At 42.5% G+C, this 17,219-nt stretch overlaps 1 protein-coding gene across 1 annotated transcript in view; it reads right to left on the bottom strand.

The window, feature by feature from the left end:
- PPP2R2B (protein phosphatase 2 regulatory subunit Bbeta) overlaps positions 1-16,495 on the bottom strand; it is a 421,403-nt gene extending 404,908 nt beyond the window's left edge. The window contains exon 1 of the mRNA XM_040406218.1: positions 16,101-16,495. Coding sequence (XP_040262152.1) covers positions 16,101-16,179 — 79 coding nt within the window. The 5' untranslated portion in view covers positions 16,180-16,495. The remainder of the gene's footprint in view (positions 1-16,100) is intronic.
- Positions 16,496-17,219: the final 724 nt, after the last annotated feature.

Consider the following 17,219-nt stretch of genomic DNA (forward strand, 5'->3'; position numbering starts at 1 on the left):
GATTAGTGAATTTTAATTGTTATGCGGCTAAGGCTACTTTCAAACTTGCGTTCAGAGCGGATCCGTCTGCTGTCTGCACAGACGGATCAGCTCCTATAATGCAGACGTTTGGATCCGTTCAGAACGGATCCGTCTGCATTATAGCTTAGAAAAATTTCTAAGTGTGAAAGTAGTTCAGACGGATCCGTCCAGACTTTACATTGAAATTCAATAGGGGACGGATCAGTTTGAAAATTGAGCCATATTGTGTCATCTTCAAACGGATCCGTCCCCATTGACTTACATTGTAAGTCTGGACGGATCCGTTTGCCTTCGCACGGCCAGGCGGACACCCGAACGCTGCAAGCAGCGTTCGGGTGTCCGCTTGCTGAGCGGAGGCTGAACGCTGCCAGACTGATACATTCTGAGCGGATCCGCATCCACTCAGAATGCATTGGGGCAGTACGGATGCGTTCGGGGCCGCTTGTGAGCCCCTTGAAACAGAGCTCACAAGCGGAGCCCCGAACGATAGTGTGAAAGTAGCCTTAGACGCAATGTTTCGGCCAACAAGGCCTTTTTCAAACTGGTGCCGCTCTGTAGGAAGAGTAGAAAGTTAGATATTTGAGCGATGGCTGAATCAGGAGGTGTGCTGTTGCACGACAAGAGAAAGCCAACGTCATGGATCTGCAAAAATGATTCTGTTACCATAATACAACCGCATGCATCCTTCATGAACGGATCCGGTTGTATTATGTCTTCTATAGTCATGATGGATCCGTCATGAACACCATTGAAAGTCAATGGGGGACGGATCAGTTTTCTATTGTGTCAGCGAAAACGGATCTGTCCCCATTGACTTACATTGTGTGCCAGGACGGATCTGTCTTGCTCCGCACCACATCGCGGACAGAAAAATGCTGCAGGCAACGTTTTGGTGTCCGCCTCCAGAGCAGAATAGTGACTGAATGGAGGCAAACTAATGCATTCTGAGCGGAACCTGTTCCATTCAGAATGCATTAGGGCAAAGCTGATCTGTTTTTGGACCGCTTTTGAGAGCCTTGAACAGATTTCACAAATGGAAAGCCAGAATGCTAGTGTGAAAGTAGCCTTAGTATCCAATGTCAAAACTATTTTAAGATTAAATGAATATGTTCTAAATACAGTTTTTTTTTTTATTACAGTGAAACTACAGACAGAAAAGTGGACATATATCAGCGTATTACTCGTAGATCTGCCTGTAGCATGCATGGACATGTCATAACCACGCACTATAAGTTCTCCAGGAATTAACATTTTTTAATACTTAAATATTATTTTATAATAAATATGTTCACAAATACCTTTTATTACTTAGAATGGCTTGCTTTGTCTAGGGAGTAATCATTAGGAGAAATAAAATGGCCACCGTCCGTCCAGTACACACAAAACCTGTCCTAATCACACAGGATGACAAGATACTGCACAGCACTGAGCCATTGTGCTGTCTTGTCCTCCTCTCTGCTCTGCTTGTCAGGAATCATGATCCTGAATACAGGTGAATCTCTGTGGGAATGGAGAAGATGAGGAGACATGAGAGGAGGGTGAGGTGTGGCTAATGAGCGGCAGCACTTGTTTACAGTCTCCATTACCACAGAGACACATTACCACAGCCTGTCCTGTCCGTCCTCTCTGTACTTCATGTCTCCTCATGAACTCCATTCCTGCAGAGATTCAGCTAAAGTTCTTATCATCTGTATTCAGGATTATAATCCCTGACAAGTGGAGCACAGAGGAGGAGGCTGAGACAGCTCTTTACCTCAGTGTTGTAAAGTAACTAGTTCTCATGTGTGTTTCTCCTAATGATTGCGCCCCAGACAAAACGAGCCATTATAAATAATGAAAGATATTTGAGAATATATTTATAATAAAGTAATATTTAAGTATTTTAATTTTCTTAATTCCCGGAGAACCCTTTTAAGATTTATCTCCACTTGTAGGTAGCACAGGAAACCGACAGATTTATTTTTGTCCACATACCTATAAACTAGGACCATGTGTTGTATTTGACAGCATCAGTCACAAACTGCAGTTGTCACCAGACCAGGACTAACAACCATCCATACACATAGGGGCTTTTGACCATATTTGTTATTGTGATTTTAATTGTCATCATATACAACAGCTGACAGTAAATGTTACTAATGTGTTTCTACTCCAATCCAATCTGTATGCTATTTTTACAATTGCAGGCTACAATACCTCAGAATACCCTCCCTGGTGAAGAACAATGCATTTTCTAAGATGTTTAGGTGCTAGTGATGTCACTACTTACAACATGGGCATGCTAAACCCTTCATGCTGGAGACAGCACTTGCCATTGGACTCACAGGGCAAGAACCCATTACCGGAATGGGCATAGGGGGTAATCAAGGGACCTTACAACAGAAAATCTCTGAGACAAATGCACTCTTTTCTACAGCCATTAGTTTCCAGTGACTGTCCCATGGTAACATGCCCAGGGATCAGCTCCGAAGCAGCTTGTCAGCTCATCCCATCTTTTCTGTGGGCATAAAAATCATCCACTCTTGGCAGGACATCGGCCCATGCAAACAGAGGGTCTGCTGCTGACAGTAATAAAACGGTATGTGCCTGAACAATCACCCTAACAATCAGTCACCTACAGTACATCAGATACTCAATGTAAATTGAGCTAAACAAGGGTTGATCAACTTACTACAGACATAGCAAACGATAACAACACTTAATGGAAATGTGTCACCAAAATGTTATCTGCTAGATAGTGACAACATATCCTTTTTTCTAATCTGTTTTTATTTTCTGATTGTAGATTTTTTTTAAATTCTATTTTCTGAACATGATTATGGGGGTGGCCATCTTGCCTGAGTTCTTAACAGCATTTAGAAAGCATTACGGAAGCCACATGGGCCACAGACACAATGGTCTGTAGAGGAGCTCGCTTCTACAGGAGAGTTTTCTAGGCATGTTGTGTGACCTGTTAAGAATACATAAGATTTGATATCATCGATTGTGAGTGGTGGATCCTGTCTTATCTATACACAGAGGTGTATTATTACAGGCAGGATTAGAATGACAGATAAGTAGGTAACTGCAGTAAAGCGATCTGTACAGACCAAGAAGTGGTGCCTATTATTAGGCTTAGTGGCCAGTGCGAAAACTGCAGGATTTTATGTTTTTTGTTTAAATATAGATGTTGACATGGAAACTTAAAAATAACATCACCAAAAGTTCTTTAAAATATGTTAAACATAAAAACATAATTTAAACAATATGTCATTTTCTGATGATACTTTCCCTTTAACTTCTTAAATACACAGTACATGTCAATCGGTGCTCATTCTGCCTGTGTGGACCCTAATGCTATGCTGGGACAGGAAGCAATACTCCTGACTATGAAAAAATATCTTAGCAGGCACAGGAGCCAACCTGAAATTTTCTTTCTGGACAACTTAGCCAAAAAGCACATATGGCCAACATTATTCACTGACAAATTGGAAAACCATAATGAGTGAGAAAGAGGATAAATAATACATGTTTATAGCTCAATATAGTGATTTGAGCTCATAACCAGCATTTGCTATGAACCGTAAAATGATGATAATTACAATCACAGTGATCAGTACCAACAGCCTCAGAAAAATGACGTTTTAATTTTTTTTCAGACACTATAAAAAGGTCCCTTATTTTCATGGACTGTCCAGGAATTTCTGGATCATTGGCTACCCTGATAGCAGCTAGGCCAGCCACTTCTGGAGCTGAGCTCAGGAAAAACTGACAGTTAGAGGTGTACAAAACAGAGGGGAAGACTGCTGAAAAAGGAAAAATGTTTACTTGTAAAATATACATAAAATCAGAGGCGGTGCCATAGGGGGTGCAGAGGTAGAAGTCGCTACCGGGCCCAGGAGCCTGACGGGGCCCATAGAAACTTGTGTTGCATAAGAAGACAGTGGTATTATAGAAAGTGCATGCTGGTAATTACACCTCTGGCTGGAAGGAAAGGGTTAGGTCAAGAATTTGGCATTGGGGCATGGGGAGGGGGGGTTATGACAAAGCTGAGAGCTCACTCCATGACGGAGAAGACTACTGGCTAAGATAATGAACTGAGCTGGAGAACCACCCCTCTTTAAGATTTCAGTCTGTGTTGGAGTGGAACTGCCGAGATCGGGAGACGAGGTCTGAAGGATAAGGCACAAAATTTTGATAAATGAAGTATATTAGGCTAGATTCTTACAAGCACAACTTGCCACATTTCTGCTGGAAAGCGGGTGGATTCACATCAGATCCCATTGTAGTCAATGGGGATCAGTCAGCGTGCGGCATTATCCAGCTATGCCAGATACGTTGAACTCCGGTAGGCTGTTATGGAGATATAAACGTAGCCTTCATTTTTTTTTTACATTTGAAATACAATAAATACATTTTTCTGCATTTGAAAACCCTTTAACAAGCACCTTTCCAGTCAGATAAATTTTACGTGTGCATAAATCACCTACACAACCATTACACTCTCATATTCCAGGCTCTGATACGATGCAATAAGGGCATGTGAGCATTGTGGGGGGTTCGCTCTGATAGGCAGGTTAACGGACACAGTATAGAGGCAACAACCAAGTCTTTCAATTAAACTGTTCAGTGTTTATTCACACATTAAGTAAATGACAAAACAAAAAGTCTGTTTCAATGAAAACAGTCACCTTGTGATTCTGGTGTTCGTTCACACCATGCAGCAAAGAAGAAGTCCTTGGACAAAGCAGAATCCACCTGCTTTCACACCAACAGGGTAGCAGGCCTTAATCCAGGTCCCAACACAGAGACTGACAGAGCTCCACTGTCAGAGAGGAGTAATCCACACCACCTGACAGTGCTGTCTGTGTTTTATAGCCCAAAACCAAGGCCCGGCCTGGAACGTGGGGAGTAGTCAGGGGCGTAGCTATAGGGGGTGCAGAGGTAGCAGTCGCTACCGGGCCCAGGGAGGCTGAGGGGGCCCAAAGACCCTTGTGCTGTATAAGAAGACACTGGTATAATAGAAGGTGGGAGGGCTCTGTTATAGATTTTTCACTGGGGCCCAGAATCTTCAAGTTACACCTCTGGCTGTAGGGAAGGGGTTTGGTCAAGAATTTGGCAAGGGGGGATGGTGCGTTTCAGTTTTTGAGGGAACAGGGGCCCAAGCTGAACTCTTGCACCAGGGCCCATGAGCCTTTAGCTACGCCCCTGGGAGTAGTCACCCACCCAGCACTTTGACTACTCCCAGTAAGAACCATCCCGGATCAGCTATTAGCTATTACAGCCATACTAAATAGCAACGTGTCAAACAGCTGCTGCTAACATATGAAACCGGCTCTTACTTCACCGAGGCCAGGAACCTCACTGACACATATCTATCATTCACGATCATCCCTTGAACCCTCCTACAGCATGTACTTTCCTGTTTTTATCCAGAGACAATAATTTCCCCTAATAATGATCGATACTGGATCTGCACACATACTTTATCAGAGCCTGGCAGCCGGCACACATTTCCCATCTCCAGAACAGAAGGATGCTTACTTGAGCATTTACGCACATCTGTCTCTGAGGGTCAATGTACAAAGTTATTTTTAAACTATGGCTGAGCTAGCTTGCAATTCAGTCATTTTCTTTTTTTTGGAGTTTCCTAACCAATCCATGAGCAGTAATACGTTATATGGATGTCATAGGGAAGGAGTTGTCTCACCTCAATTAGTCATAACTAAGGGCTGATCTTGTTTTGGTGATCCCAGCAGAACCACATCTTTCATGCAAATTAATATTTGATAATTACAGATGACTACTAGGAAAAGGCCGACCGGAGGTGATCAGGTGATTGCTGTGCCAGGTTCAATGATTCTGAGAATGGAGATGCCTCATTGCTTTGAGTGCTGCAACCCAGTCACAGTTTTTAGCAAGGCTTCAGGCCACCCCCTATGCACTGAACTATAGCATGGTCCCATTCAAGTGAAAAGGTCTATGCTGCACTTCCTTGCACAGCCGGTAGCCAGGAACCTTTACGAAAAAATTGTATTCAAAGCAAATCTGTTGGCTGAATAAGCTTCCCTGTTTATAACACGAGTCTTCTGTATTCAGGAGGGAAGTGCCTCCTTCCATCCCTCTTGCCAGTGACTGATAAAAGAACATCCATACAGACTTCCATATTCTGGCCTCCATAAGTACAAATCCAAACTTAATGAGATTGAATAATGGTGATTGCCTTCCTAGAAAATCTCCTATAACAGAAATGTGCCTTCACACGTGGCGTAATTTTACAGTAATCTGCGCAAAATCGTCACGGGTGGGTGTTGATGCAAATTTGGATGCAATTTTTCCATAGGACTGCAATGTATACAAATGGTGACATTGTGTGGTAAATCCATATCAAAATCAGCATGGATTTTACTGTGAATTTGTCCGTGGTGTAAAATTACACAAAATATTTTCTGCATGGCATATATTGTCACTGTCCAACGTATTTCTTTGGCTGTAGGTTGTCAGTGCAACATGAAATATAAACTGCTTTTATACAGATGTTGCCAGTATCTGGTGCCCATGAGGACGAGTTAATTCCATAACACAATACACCATATTCACTCTGGAAGACTTCCATGTGAAAAGACCAACATTAAAGTGTATGTCCACATTGAAATACCACTGTATAGTTTAGGTGTAGAAATAATAATAATGCTAATTCTAGAAATAATAATAATAATAATAATAATAATAATAATAAAAGTTAAATAATGGTATTCTTTATCTGATACCGATCCTGAGTTTCAGCCTATATTATAGTCCAGACTGCCATCCACAATTCTGCAGGAGTGAATTTCCCAGCAGTCCCTGCTCTTTCAGGATCCGCACAGTGCTTGCTCTGGGGATTTGGGAAGTACCGTATAGTCTTTACTCCAGTAATCTGAAAACTCTCCCACTGTTTTCTATGAGCTCAGCCGGGTGACTAGTAACTGTCTAATGACAAACTTCTTGATTGTTTCCAATAACACCCAACTTTGACTTTATGCAGTGTATTTACAGAGTTAGGGTCCTTTCACATGAAGTCATTCAGTTCCCATAGAATTTGATATAGTCTGAAGCACATTTCCTGTTTATATGGGGAGATATGCTGCCGACAACTATGATTTTTAAGCTCGTATGAAAAATGCAATCAGCTGACAAACAACAATTACTGTAGGAATCGTGCAGTTCTGTTACTGAAGCAAATGCCAGGTTTCCATGTGTCAGATTAAACCAGTCCTACTATACAAAGAGTTCCTAGGTGAAAACCAGTTCGCTGGTGTTAGTAAGAAAAATTTGTACTAAAGGCTTGGTTACCCTTTTAGCAAATTATGTACATAAACGGGTCACATGCACACAGCCGTGACCATACTTTGGTCCGCAAAAAATGGTTCCTCAAAATACTGATAGAAAAATACAGAATGCACATAGAAGCTCACTCACCATGACCACATGGCTCTGCAAAAAATATGGATGTGTGCATGGCCCCACAGAAATAAATGGGTCAGTGTGCTACCTGTAAAAAATGTGGATAGAACATGGATGGAAAATGTGGTTGTGTGCATGAGTCCTAAATTATCTCCTTTTCCCTGGAAATCAAGCTTCTTGCACCACAAGATATGTAAAAACAGTTAAAGATAGATAAAAATGTTTACCTATTAAATAAAAACATTGTAATAGAAACTTGCAATATGTATAGGAATACAGCCTGCGATGTACAGCATGTAGAGGAATACAGCCTGCGATGTACAGCATGTAGAGGAATACAGTCTGCGATGCATGACATGTGTAGGAATACAGCCTGTGGTGTACAGCATGTGTAGGAATACAGCCTAGGATGAACAGCATGTAGATGTATACAGCCTGGGATGTACAGCATGTAGAGGAATACAGCCTGCGATGTATGGCATGTAGAGGAATACAGTCTGCGATGCATGACATGTATAGGAATACAGCCTGTGGTGTACAGCATGTGTAGGAATACAGTCTGCGATGCATGACATGTATAGGAATACAGCCTGTGGTGTACAGCATGTGTAGGAATACAGTCTGCGATGCATGACATGTATAGGAATACAGCCTGAGATGTACGACATGTAGAGGAATATAGCCTATGATGTACAGCGTGTAGAGGAATATAGCCTATGATGTACAGCATGTAGAGGAATATAGCCTGTGATGTACAATATGTATAGGAATACAGCCTGAGATGTACGACATGTAGAGGAATATAGCCTATGATGTACAGCATGTAGAGGAATATAGCCTATGATGTACAGCATGTAGAGGAATATAGCCTATGATGTACAGCATGTAGAGGAATATAGCCTATGATGTACAGCGTGTAGAGGAATATAGCCTATGATGTACAGCATGTAGAGGAATATAGCCTGTGATGTACAATATGTATAGGAATACAGCCTGAGATGTACGACATGTAGAGGAATATAGCCTATGATGTACAGCATGTAGAGGAATATAGCCTGTGATGTACAATATGTATAGGAATACAGCCTGTGATGTACAGCATGTAGAGGAATACAGCCTGCGATGTATAGCATTGTGGTAATGTGTAAAGTGCGGGAAGGTATGTGTATCTCACCCGGATACCTCAGCTGGGTGAGATAACTAAAATCCGGAAAGCTGCAGTGGTCTCAGCAAAGTGCAGTTTGCTGAGACAGTTTTGTATACATTTTCTTCTGGGCTGGATTTTACTTGGATTGACAGATAAGTTTGGTAGTGGGATCTGCCAGTCCACACCCTTCCGGCACAGGTATTCCCTTTCACCTAAGGTGATCGCAAGTGAGGCCTGCTCTAATCAAGGAGGCATAAAACCAACCCTCTGTGTGTTAGTCAGGTGGAAGGAAAGGCTGAGGAGACCTGAGAGTGAGAGAGAAAGGCTGAAGAAGCCTGAGTTTGGAGGGACCAAGCCACGCCTGTGGAGAGAGGGTCACATGGCCAGATTCAGGCGGACTTCTGGGCCACAATCCCCCAAAGGTACCGATTTTGTAGTCACAGCCTGGAGGCTTCTGTACTGTTTGGGCTGAGAAAGCCGCATCTGATCACGTGTGTGAACTGTGTTCTTTAGAGGTGAGTCGGGGAATGAGTTATGCATTAGGTAGTGCCTAGACAGGCAGGAATTATTTTGGTTGCTGTATTGAGCTAAAGTGATAGAAAATAAATCATTGTTTGGACTTCAATCCGGTTGTCTTAGAGAAATCTGTGATTGAGACCCCCCAGAGAGATAGCGATCCCTTACAGCATGTATAGGAATACAGCCTGTGATGTACAATATGTAGAGGAATACAGCCTGCGATGTACAGCATGTAGAGGAATACAGCCTGCGATGTACAATATGTATAGGAATACAGCCTGTGGTGTACAATATGTATCGGAATACAGCCTGCGATGTACAATATGTATAGGAATACAGCCTGTGATGTACAATATGTATAGTAAAACAGCCTGCAATGTATAGCATGTGTAGGACTATAGCCTGCGATGTATAGCATGTGTAGGAATACAGCCTTAGATGTATAGCATGTAGAGGAATACAACCTGTGATTTAAGGCATGTATAGGTATTGTGGGGACTCGCTCTGGTAGACAGGATTAGCGGACGCAGTATAGAGGCAACAACAAGTTCTTTGGATCAAACAGTTCAGTGTTGGGAGGAAAATATCTGTTTTCCCAGACCAAACCTCTCACTGTGTCACAGTATTTACCCTGTGATGTACAGCATGTAAAGTAATACAGCCTGCGATGTACAGCTTGTGTAGGAAAACGGCCTGTGATGTACAGCCTGTATAGGAATACAGCCTGTGATGTACAGCTTGTGTAGGAAAACGGCCTGCGATGTACAGCATGTGTAGAAATACAGCCTGTGATGTACAGCATGTGTAGGAATACAGCCTGTGATGTACAGCATGTGTAGGAATACAGCCTGCGATGTACAGTATGTGTAGGAATACGGCCTGTGATGTACAGCCTGTATAGGAATACAGCCTGTGATGTACATCATGTGTAGGAATACAGCCTGCGATGTACATCATGTGTAGGAATACAGCCTGCGATGTACAGCATGTAGAGGAATACAGCTTGCGATGTACAGCATGTGTAGGAATACAGCCTGTGATGTACAATGAAAGCTGTCATTCTGGTTGCTATGGCTGTGTCCATAAACATCTAGATACCTCTACTGTAATTGCATAAACTTCTTCAATAAAATAAAATCTGTCTATTTGTATTGTAGCATGGTGGCTGGTAAAGTACTGGAGGCAGGTGCTGTATATCTCACCCAGAATGCTCAGATGAGTAAGGTAAAATAATCCAGGAAAGTTGGGTGGTTTTATCTAAGTGTAGTTTGCTGTGGTATTTTTCTTCAAAAAGTGCATCTGTCAGCAGATTTGTACCTATGAATCTAGCTGATCTGTTGTATGTGCACTTGGCAGCTGAAGGCATCTGTGTTGGTCCCATGTTCATACTGTATGTGCCCCCAAACCTGACTTCGGATTCCTATTTTAAAATGTTTTTAAATACGCAGATAGGAATACCGAAGTCATTTACCGAAGTTTCACGAAGGGCGAGATGCAGTTTTCCTACATGGAAACATTTTAATGCTGTACAGAAACAGCATTACAAACGAGTTTACCTCGGATCTATGCTCCATTCACTCAACCCTAGTCTTGGTGTTAGAGTCCTAATACAGATGCACCAAACCAAGTTTGCTTGTGTAATGTATGATACCAATGGGTGGCATTCAATTCTTCATTTCTGGAAGGAGGACTAGTTTGATGCTTCCCCTGACAGTTGCAGCTGGCAGAATGACCCTTACTGGTCAGATCATGGTTGGGAGACCTTTCATGTGAAAAGAGTTTGTCTGAAATGGACAACCCTTAAAATGGTTGTCTCACTTCAGCAAATGGTACACTATAGGAAAAGGTGCCGGCCTCTCTGGTGGTCGGGACCGTGGGAGTGCTTTTCTTTTTTAAAGTGTGCAAACACGACCACTGCTGCTGGATTGCAGGGTGATCGTAACCCCTGGATATGAGCAGTGTATAATGTGATGAAAAATTAATCAAGCCAGCAAAGGAGGCAATATGAACAATCACATTACATTAGTAAGTGCCTTGTATTAACTTTGTGTACATGTTAAATTCCATTTGCTGATGTGAGACAACCCCTTTAACCCCTTCCCTTCCCAACATCTACCGTACATGAATGGTGGATGTCGGGTCTTTAAAGAGGACCTTTCACCTGGAAAAACATTGTGAACTAAGTGTCCTGACATATAGAGCGGCGCCCAGGGATCTCACTGCACTTACTATTATCCCCAGGCGCAGCTCCGTTCTCCCGTTATGTCCTCAGGTATCTTCGCTCAGTAAGTTATAGTAGGCGGGTCTTCCCTTGTCCTGTGGGCGTCTCCTTCTCCTAGGCTGCAGCGCTGGCCAATCGCAGCGCACAGCTCACAGCCTGGGAGGTTTTTTTCTCCCAGGCTGTGAGCTGTGCGCTGCGATTGGCCAGTGCTGCAGCCTAGGAGAAGGAGACGCCCACAGAACAAGGGCAGACACCGCCTACTATAACTTACTGAGCGAAGATACCGGAGGACATAACGGGAGAACGGAGCGGCGCCCAGGGATAATAGTAAGTGCAGTGAGATCCCCGGGCGCCGCTGTATATGTCAGGATACTTAGTTCACAATGTTTTTCCAGGTGAAAGGTCCTCTTTAAAGATGTTTCCCACAGTAGACACTGAGGAGTAATGTCTGAGATTGGCGGTAATGCCAAATGCGGACATTTAACCCCTCAGATGTCGTGGTCAAATGTGCACGACGACATCTGAAAGGCTGAAAACTTGGAAGCAGGCGCTTGCTTGGCAAGAACGCTTCCCCTGAGCTGACATCAGGGAATGCGTTCCATTGCAGTAATAAGCCAGAGTCTGTAATAGCCTTATTACTGGTATATTCCAATGCATGTCTGCAGTTGGCAGCACTATATTAAAATACACCAATCTTTGTATATTTTAATGGCTAAAATCCCATTACGTTATACAAATTACAATTTAAAGATTGCATGCTGGGGTCCACTTGGGGCCTAAGAAAAAAAAAAGTAAAAGTTTGTAAAAATATAAAAAAATAAAAATATTAATTCAAATCACCCCCTTTCCCTAAAATAAAAATAAACAAAAAAAAAAAAGAAACCTCATAGCATCTGAAAACACCCATACTATTAAAATATAAACCTTTTTATCCCATATGGTAAATGGTGTAACGGGAAAAAATCTATATAGCCGATTCGCCGTTTTTTTAAAATCACCTAACCCAAAATTTTTTATAATAGGTGATCACAAAGTCATACACACCTCAACATGTTATCAATAAAAACTATAGATCGTTCTGAAAAAAATGAGCCCTCAAAGCTCGATAGAAATGACTACGGTATAAAAAAGTTATGGAGGTCAGAATATGCAATGAAAAGAAAAAATAATTTTTCCAAAGCTTTTCTTTTTTTTCAGTATTAATTCACAAGAAAAACTATACAAATATAGTATTGCTATAATCATATTGACCCAGAAAATGAAGGGGGCAGGTCAGTTTTACAGCAAAGTGAACGCTGTAAAAAACAACAACATAAAAGTATGGCAGAATTGCATTCTTTTGAGCTTCCCATTACGTATGCAACATTAAATGGTGTTACAACGTCCTACAGAAAACAAGCCCTCATATAGTTATATGAACAGAAAAATAAAAAAGTTATGGCTCTGGGAAGGCAGGGAGCAAAAAATGAAAATGCAAAAAAGCAAAATAGCCATGTGAGGAATGGGTTAAAGAGGTTTTCCAGTTTTTCCTCAATCTTCTCATATATATATATCACTGTCCTGCGATTATTTCTTAATTTAATGTTATTAGCTGTATGGCCCTTATCTTCAGATCACGATGCCAGTCATATCACTCTGTCCTCTGCCTCTTCATGTTTCTTCCTGGTCCCAATGGCGGCATCATCAGACCTCCTGCATTCCCTGGCACCTGTGCAGAAGAACCTGATGATGCCACTTACTCCTGACCCATGTAAATTACATGGACTGGAATGCAGTCAAGACCAGGAGAAAACGTGAAGACAAAGATGCAAACCAATGGATGGAACATATACGTACATGGTTACAGGAAGAGTCATGTGATGACATGGGGATCTGAAGATGGCGGCCAAACAGGTAATAACATTTAGGAAATGAGTGATTGCAAGACAGTGATATATATGAGAAAAGGGTTGAAGAAAAACTGAAAACCCTCTTTAGGTAACTAAATTACAGTGAAACCTCTCTGAAATGACCCAAAGTTATATAAAAAATTGGTCTTTTGTGGGGTTCTTGGTCTTCTCAAAGAAGATGACCAGTATATATATCCTGCAGTATGGAGAAACCATATCTGCAAATCTGGTCTGGATAGGGTATGGTCCTCTTGGAGGGCTTTCACTGTAATATGGAAATTTTAGTATTTAGTACATTATGTTTTTTTCTAGGATAAATACTGTTTAATACAGTTGTGCAAATGTATCTTCATCAGCCTTCTTTTCCATGGTTACTTATTTATTATGTTTCCAGATGTGAGCAGTCGCCTGTAATCTCGCCTTCTACTAACTACAGTTAAAACTTCAAAGAAACTCTATGAAATTTGTTTGCTTGACCTCGCTCTGGAAGAAGCACAAATACAACATGGCTCTCTCCCTAAAAATATGACACAGCTGAGAACCTAAAGTGTAACTGTACATTTAAAAAAAACTTTTAATATGTCACAAAGATATATCAAAGGTTTTGATCGTTGGGGGTCCGATTGCTGGGACCCCCACCGATCTCTAAAACAAGGAGAAAGATGCTCTCACACAGAAGATTAAAGGAGTCATCCCATCTTGCTGCTTGCATGGCAAGATAGGCTAAGCATCGATCTCAGTTGGTTGGGGTCATGGAAACAGCCAAGCTTCGGCCTGCTGTTTCCATAACTTCCATTATGGTTAATTGGAGTTACGCAAATGTCATAGCAAAGTGAGCGATGCTGCTTCTATCACGTCAGGAGTTGAGTAGCTCCTATTCACTACATTACGGAAACAAAGGGGGCCGGACAAACTCGGCTGTTTCTGTAAGCACAGGCACCTGCTTAGTCTCATCTCGCCATAGAAATGGTGAGATGGCACAGTGGGAAGTCTATGAAGTTGTCTCCAGTCCATTTTGAACATAAGGAGAGACAGTGCTTTTATATCTCCTCTTTTTAGCAACTCAGACTCTCGCCGAATAAAACTTTTGGTTTGTCATGTTATTTTGGTACAGTTACACTTTAAAGAGGACATGTCCCCAGGAAATGCAGTGTAGTCTGCAGGCAGCATGGTATAGAGCAGGAGGAGCTGAGCAGATTGATATGTAGTTTTTGGGGGGAAAATTGTAATTTATTCTTTTAAAGGGGTTGTCCCATCTTGTAGTCCTAAGCTGTGACCCTGTACATAATAAAGCCCACTTACCTGGCCAGAGTCCCGCTGCTGCTCTGTTCCCGGATGCTTCCTGTCCCTGCAGCACTAGGAAGTGGCTTGGTTCCGTTACCAGTCACAGGCCTCAGCGGATTGAACGGTACATCACTGCTGCGATGCAGTGTTCAAGCTGCTGTGATCACTGAGGCCTGTAATTGGCCACAGAAGTCACAGGGCTGCAGGACCAGAAGAAGCCAGGAACAGAGCAGCAGCTGGACCGTGGACAGGTTAGTGGATTTTTACACGCAGGGGCACAAGTCTGGACTCCAGGGCTTCACAGCTCTAAGGCAATACAACCTCTTCAAATCTCTGATCTTTCTGAGCTCAGTTGTACACGGAGACCGTATTATCAGTGACTGTCTACTGTATACACTCTATAACATACTGCATGCAGATTACAAAGCTTTTTCATGCTGACAGGTTCATTTTAACATTCATTTAAGACACTACTCTTAAAATATCTATTCACAATTTGCTAAAAAAAATATAAAACATATAAAACATGTAAATGATTCTGAAATCCCGGTAATTGCCATTTAGCTTTGGAGAAGTGTAGGAATTACTGAGAATACTATATTGAGCTGCCTCCTACATTTCCTGTTTTCTGAGTTACATCTTTTTCCTGGATTATTAGTCATAATTTTTCATTTAAAATATTAAAACGGAAACGACCAGGATAGAGACTGTGCTGTAGTGGATTTATAATGGTAATAAAAGTCAATCTCTGGGCAAAAACTGAACATTTTTGCTACATTAGTGTGGGGTCAGGAAACTTGAGCCTACACAGATTTCGACTGGAGACTGGCAAAGTCGCATCCTCCAAACTTTACTCGCCCATCAGCACCTGCAGTGATGTCATGACCCCAGGGTATACATATTGCAGACCTAGGTACTATTTATCTGATGGGCACATGATGACACTGATTCATGTGGGTTCTGCATTGAAGGAAATGGAAAAGAGGAACCCTCAGGATCTGTACATCGTGGTATTTATGTCAGGTCAGATTTTGAGGGAATTGGAAATGAACCCTAATCCCACCAAATGTGAATTTATTAGCATCTGCCTAGACTTTAGTTTCTTTGAATCTGCAGTAGAAGATGATATAGTAAATAATAATAATATAATAAACCAGAAGACAACACTATATCATAGCAAATAGCCTGCTTCCAACTCAACTGCTGGAAATACAGAACAGCAAGAGAGTGACAAACTGCAGCCCCCTAAAGTGGGCACCTAGGCACCCCCCACCCATGCAGAAGTAAACTTGACTGCTATACAAAGAGCCTAGAGGAAACCAAAGCATCTGCAGGCTCTGCCACTATTTCCTGCACAAATAAAGCAATGTCCTGAGGTACAAGGTCAGGTTCAAACAGTCAAGTGCTAATACTTCCAAGGATAACCACATATTGCCTCAGCTGCAAGGACTACTCCACAGACAGGATCCTGGCAGCCATGGCTGTCATCTGACAGCAGAACAGCAATGTCAGCAAAGATGTTTGGGAAGTCAGGCTTCCTCCCATCCCACTTTTCCCACACCCACCCACGTAGGCACCCTTTTATGACCTGTACCTTCTGTGTGGCAGCTGGAGGACAGGATGGTGTTAGGAGGTCTGAAGATGTAAGGCAGGTAGCGAGAAAAGCATTTCATCTTCACATGAAGGGGACAACCACCAGCCTGCTCAATCCATAAGGATCCTGCTCTCGGTCAGGGGCTGTAGATCCAGCATCCAGTCATGTCTCCTGCATGGCAGGGTTGCCCAAGGTTCCTCTTGTTCCATCAGGAGCAGCAGCTCAGCCTCCCATATCTGCAGCCGTATCCTGCTCCAACTCTGAAGCTCTCAAGCAGTCTGAGGAGGCTCTTCACTGGCTGAAGCTCTGTAGAGCAGTATTTGCTGACTAGTCAGTCCTGCTTGTAAACACACACTGAGCAAGCCTGCTGCTTCCTATAGGCAGCATCCTGGGACTGCTAAGAATCCCTAGAATCCCTGCCTACCTAGAAACCATGTCTCCTCTCACAGGCACATCGATTGTTTGTCAATGAAGCAGAGGTTTCCAAAGTGGTGGCTTTAATAAGAGCTGTTATGAAAGGGTTAAGACCAGCAAAATTAGGAATGATGTATTGTCTCTGCTGAATTTACATTTTACTTGCTTCTATTTAGCCTAAGGGTACTGTCACACTAGCGTTTTTCTTTTCCGGCATTGAGTTCCGTCACAGAGGCGCATTACTGGAAAGAACTGATCAGTTTTATCCTAATACATTCTGAATGGAGAGAAATCCGTTCAGGACGCATCAGAGAAAATCCTGAACACTTGCCGGAATGCCGGATCCGGCATTAATTTCCATTGAAATGTATTAGTGCCGGATCCAGCCCCAAGTGTATAGGCAAAAACGGATCCGGTTTTCCGGTCTGCACATGCGCAGACCTTTAAAAATGCAAAATATAAATAAATATCGGATCCGTTTTTTCGGAGGAGAGACGGATCCGGTATTTCAAAGCATTTGTCAGACTGATCCATCTGACAAATGCCATCCGTTTGCGTCCGGATAGCCGGATCCGACAGGCAGTTCCGGCGATGGAACTGCCTGCTCGAATCCTCTGCCGCAAGTGTGAAAGTACCCTAAGCCTACACTACAATTATGGTCGCTGGACATGTGACAAAAAAAAATTTGTGTGATTCGTCTGCAGC

This window comes from Bufo bufo, chromosome 1 (genome assembly GCF_905171765.1).
Source record: "Bufo bufo chromosome 1, aBufBuf1.1, whole genome shotgun sequence".
Lineage (NCBI taxonomy): Eukaryota > Metazoa > Chordata > Amphibia > Anura > Bufonidae > Bufo > Bufo bufo.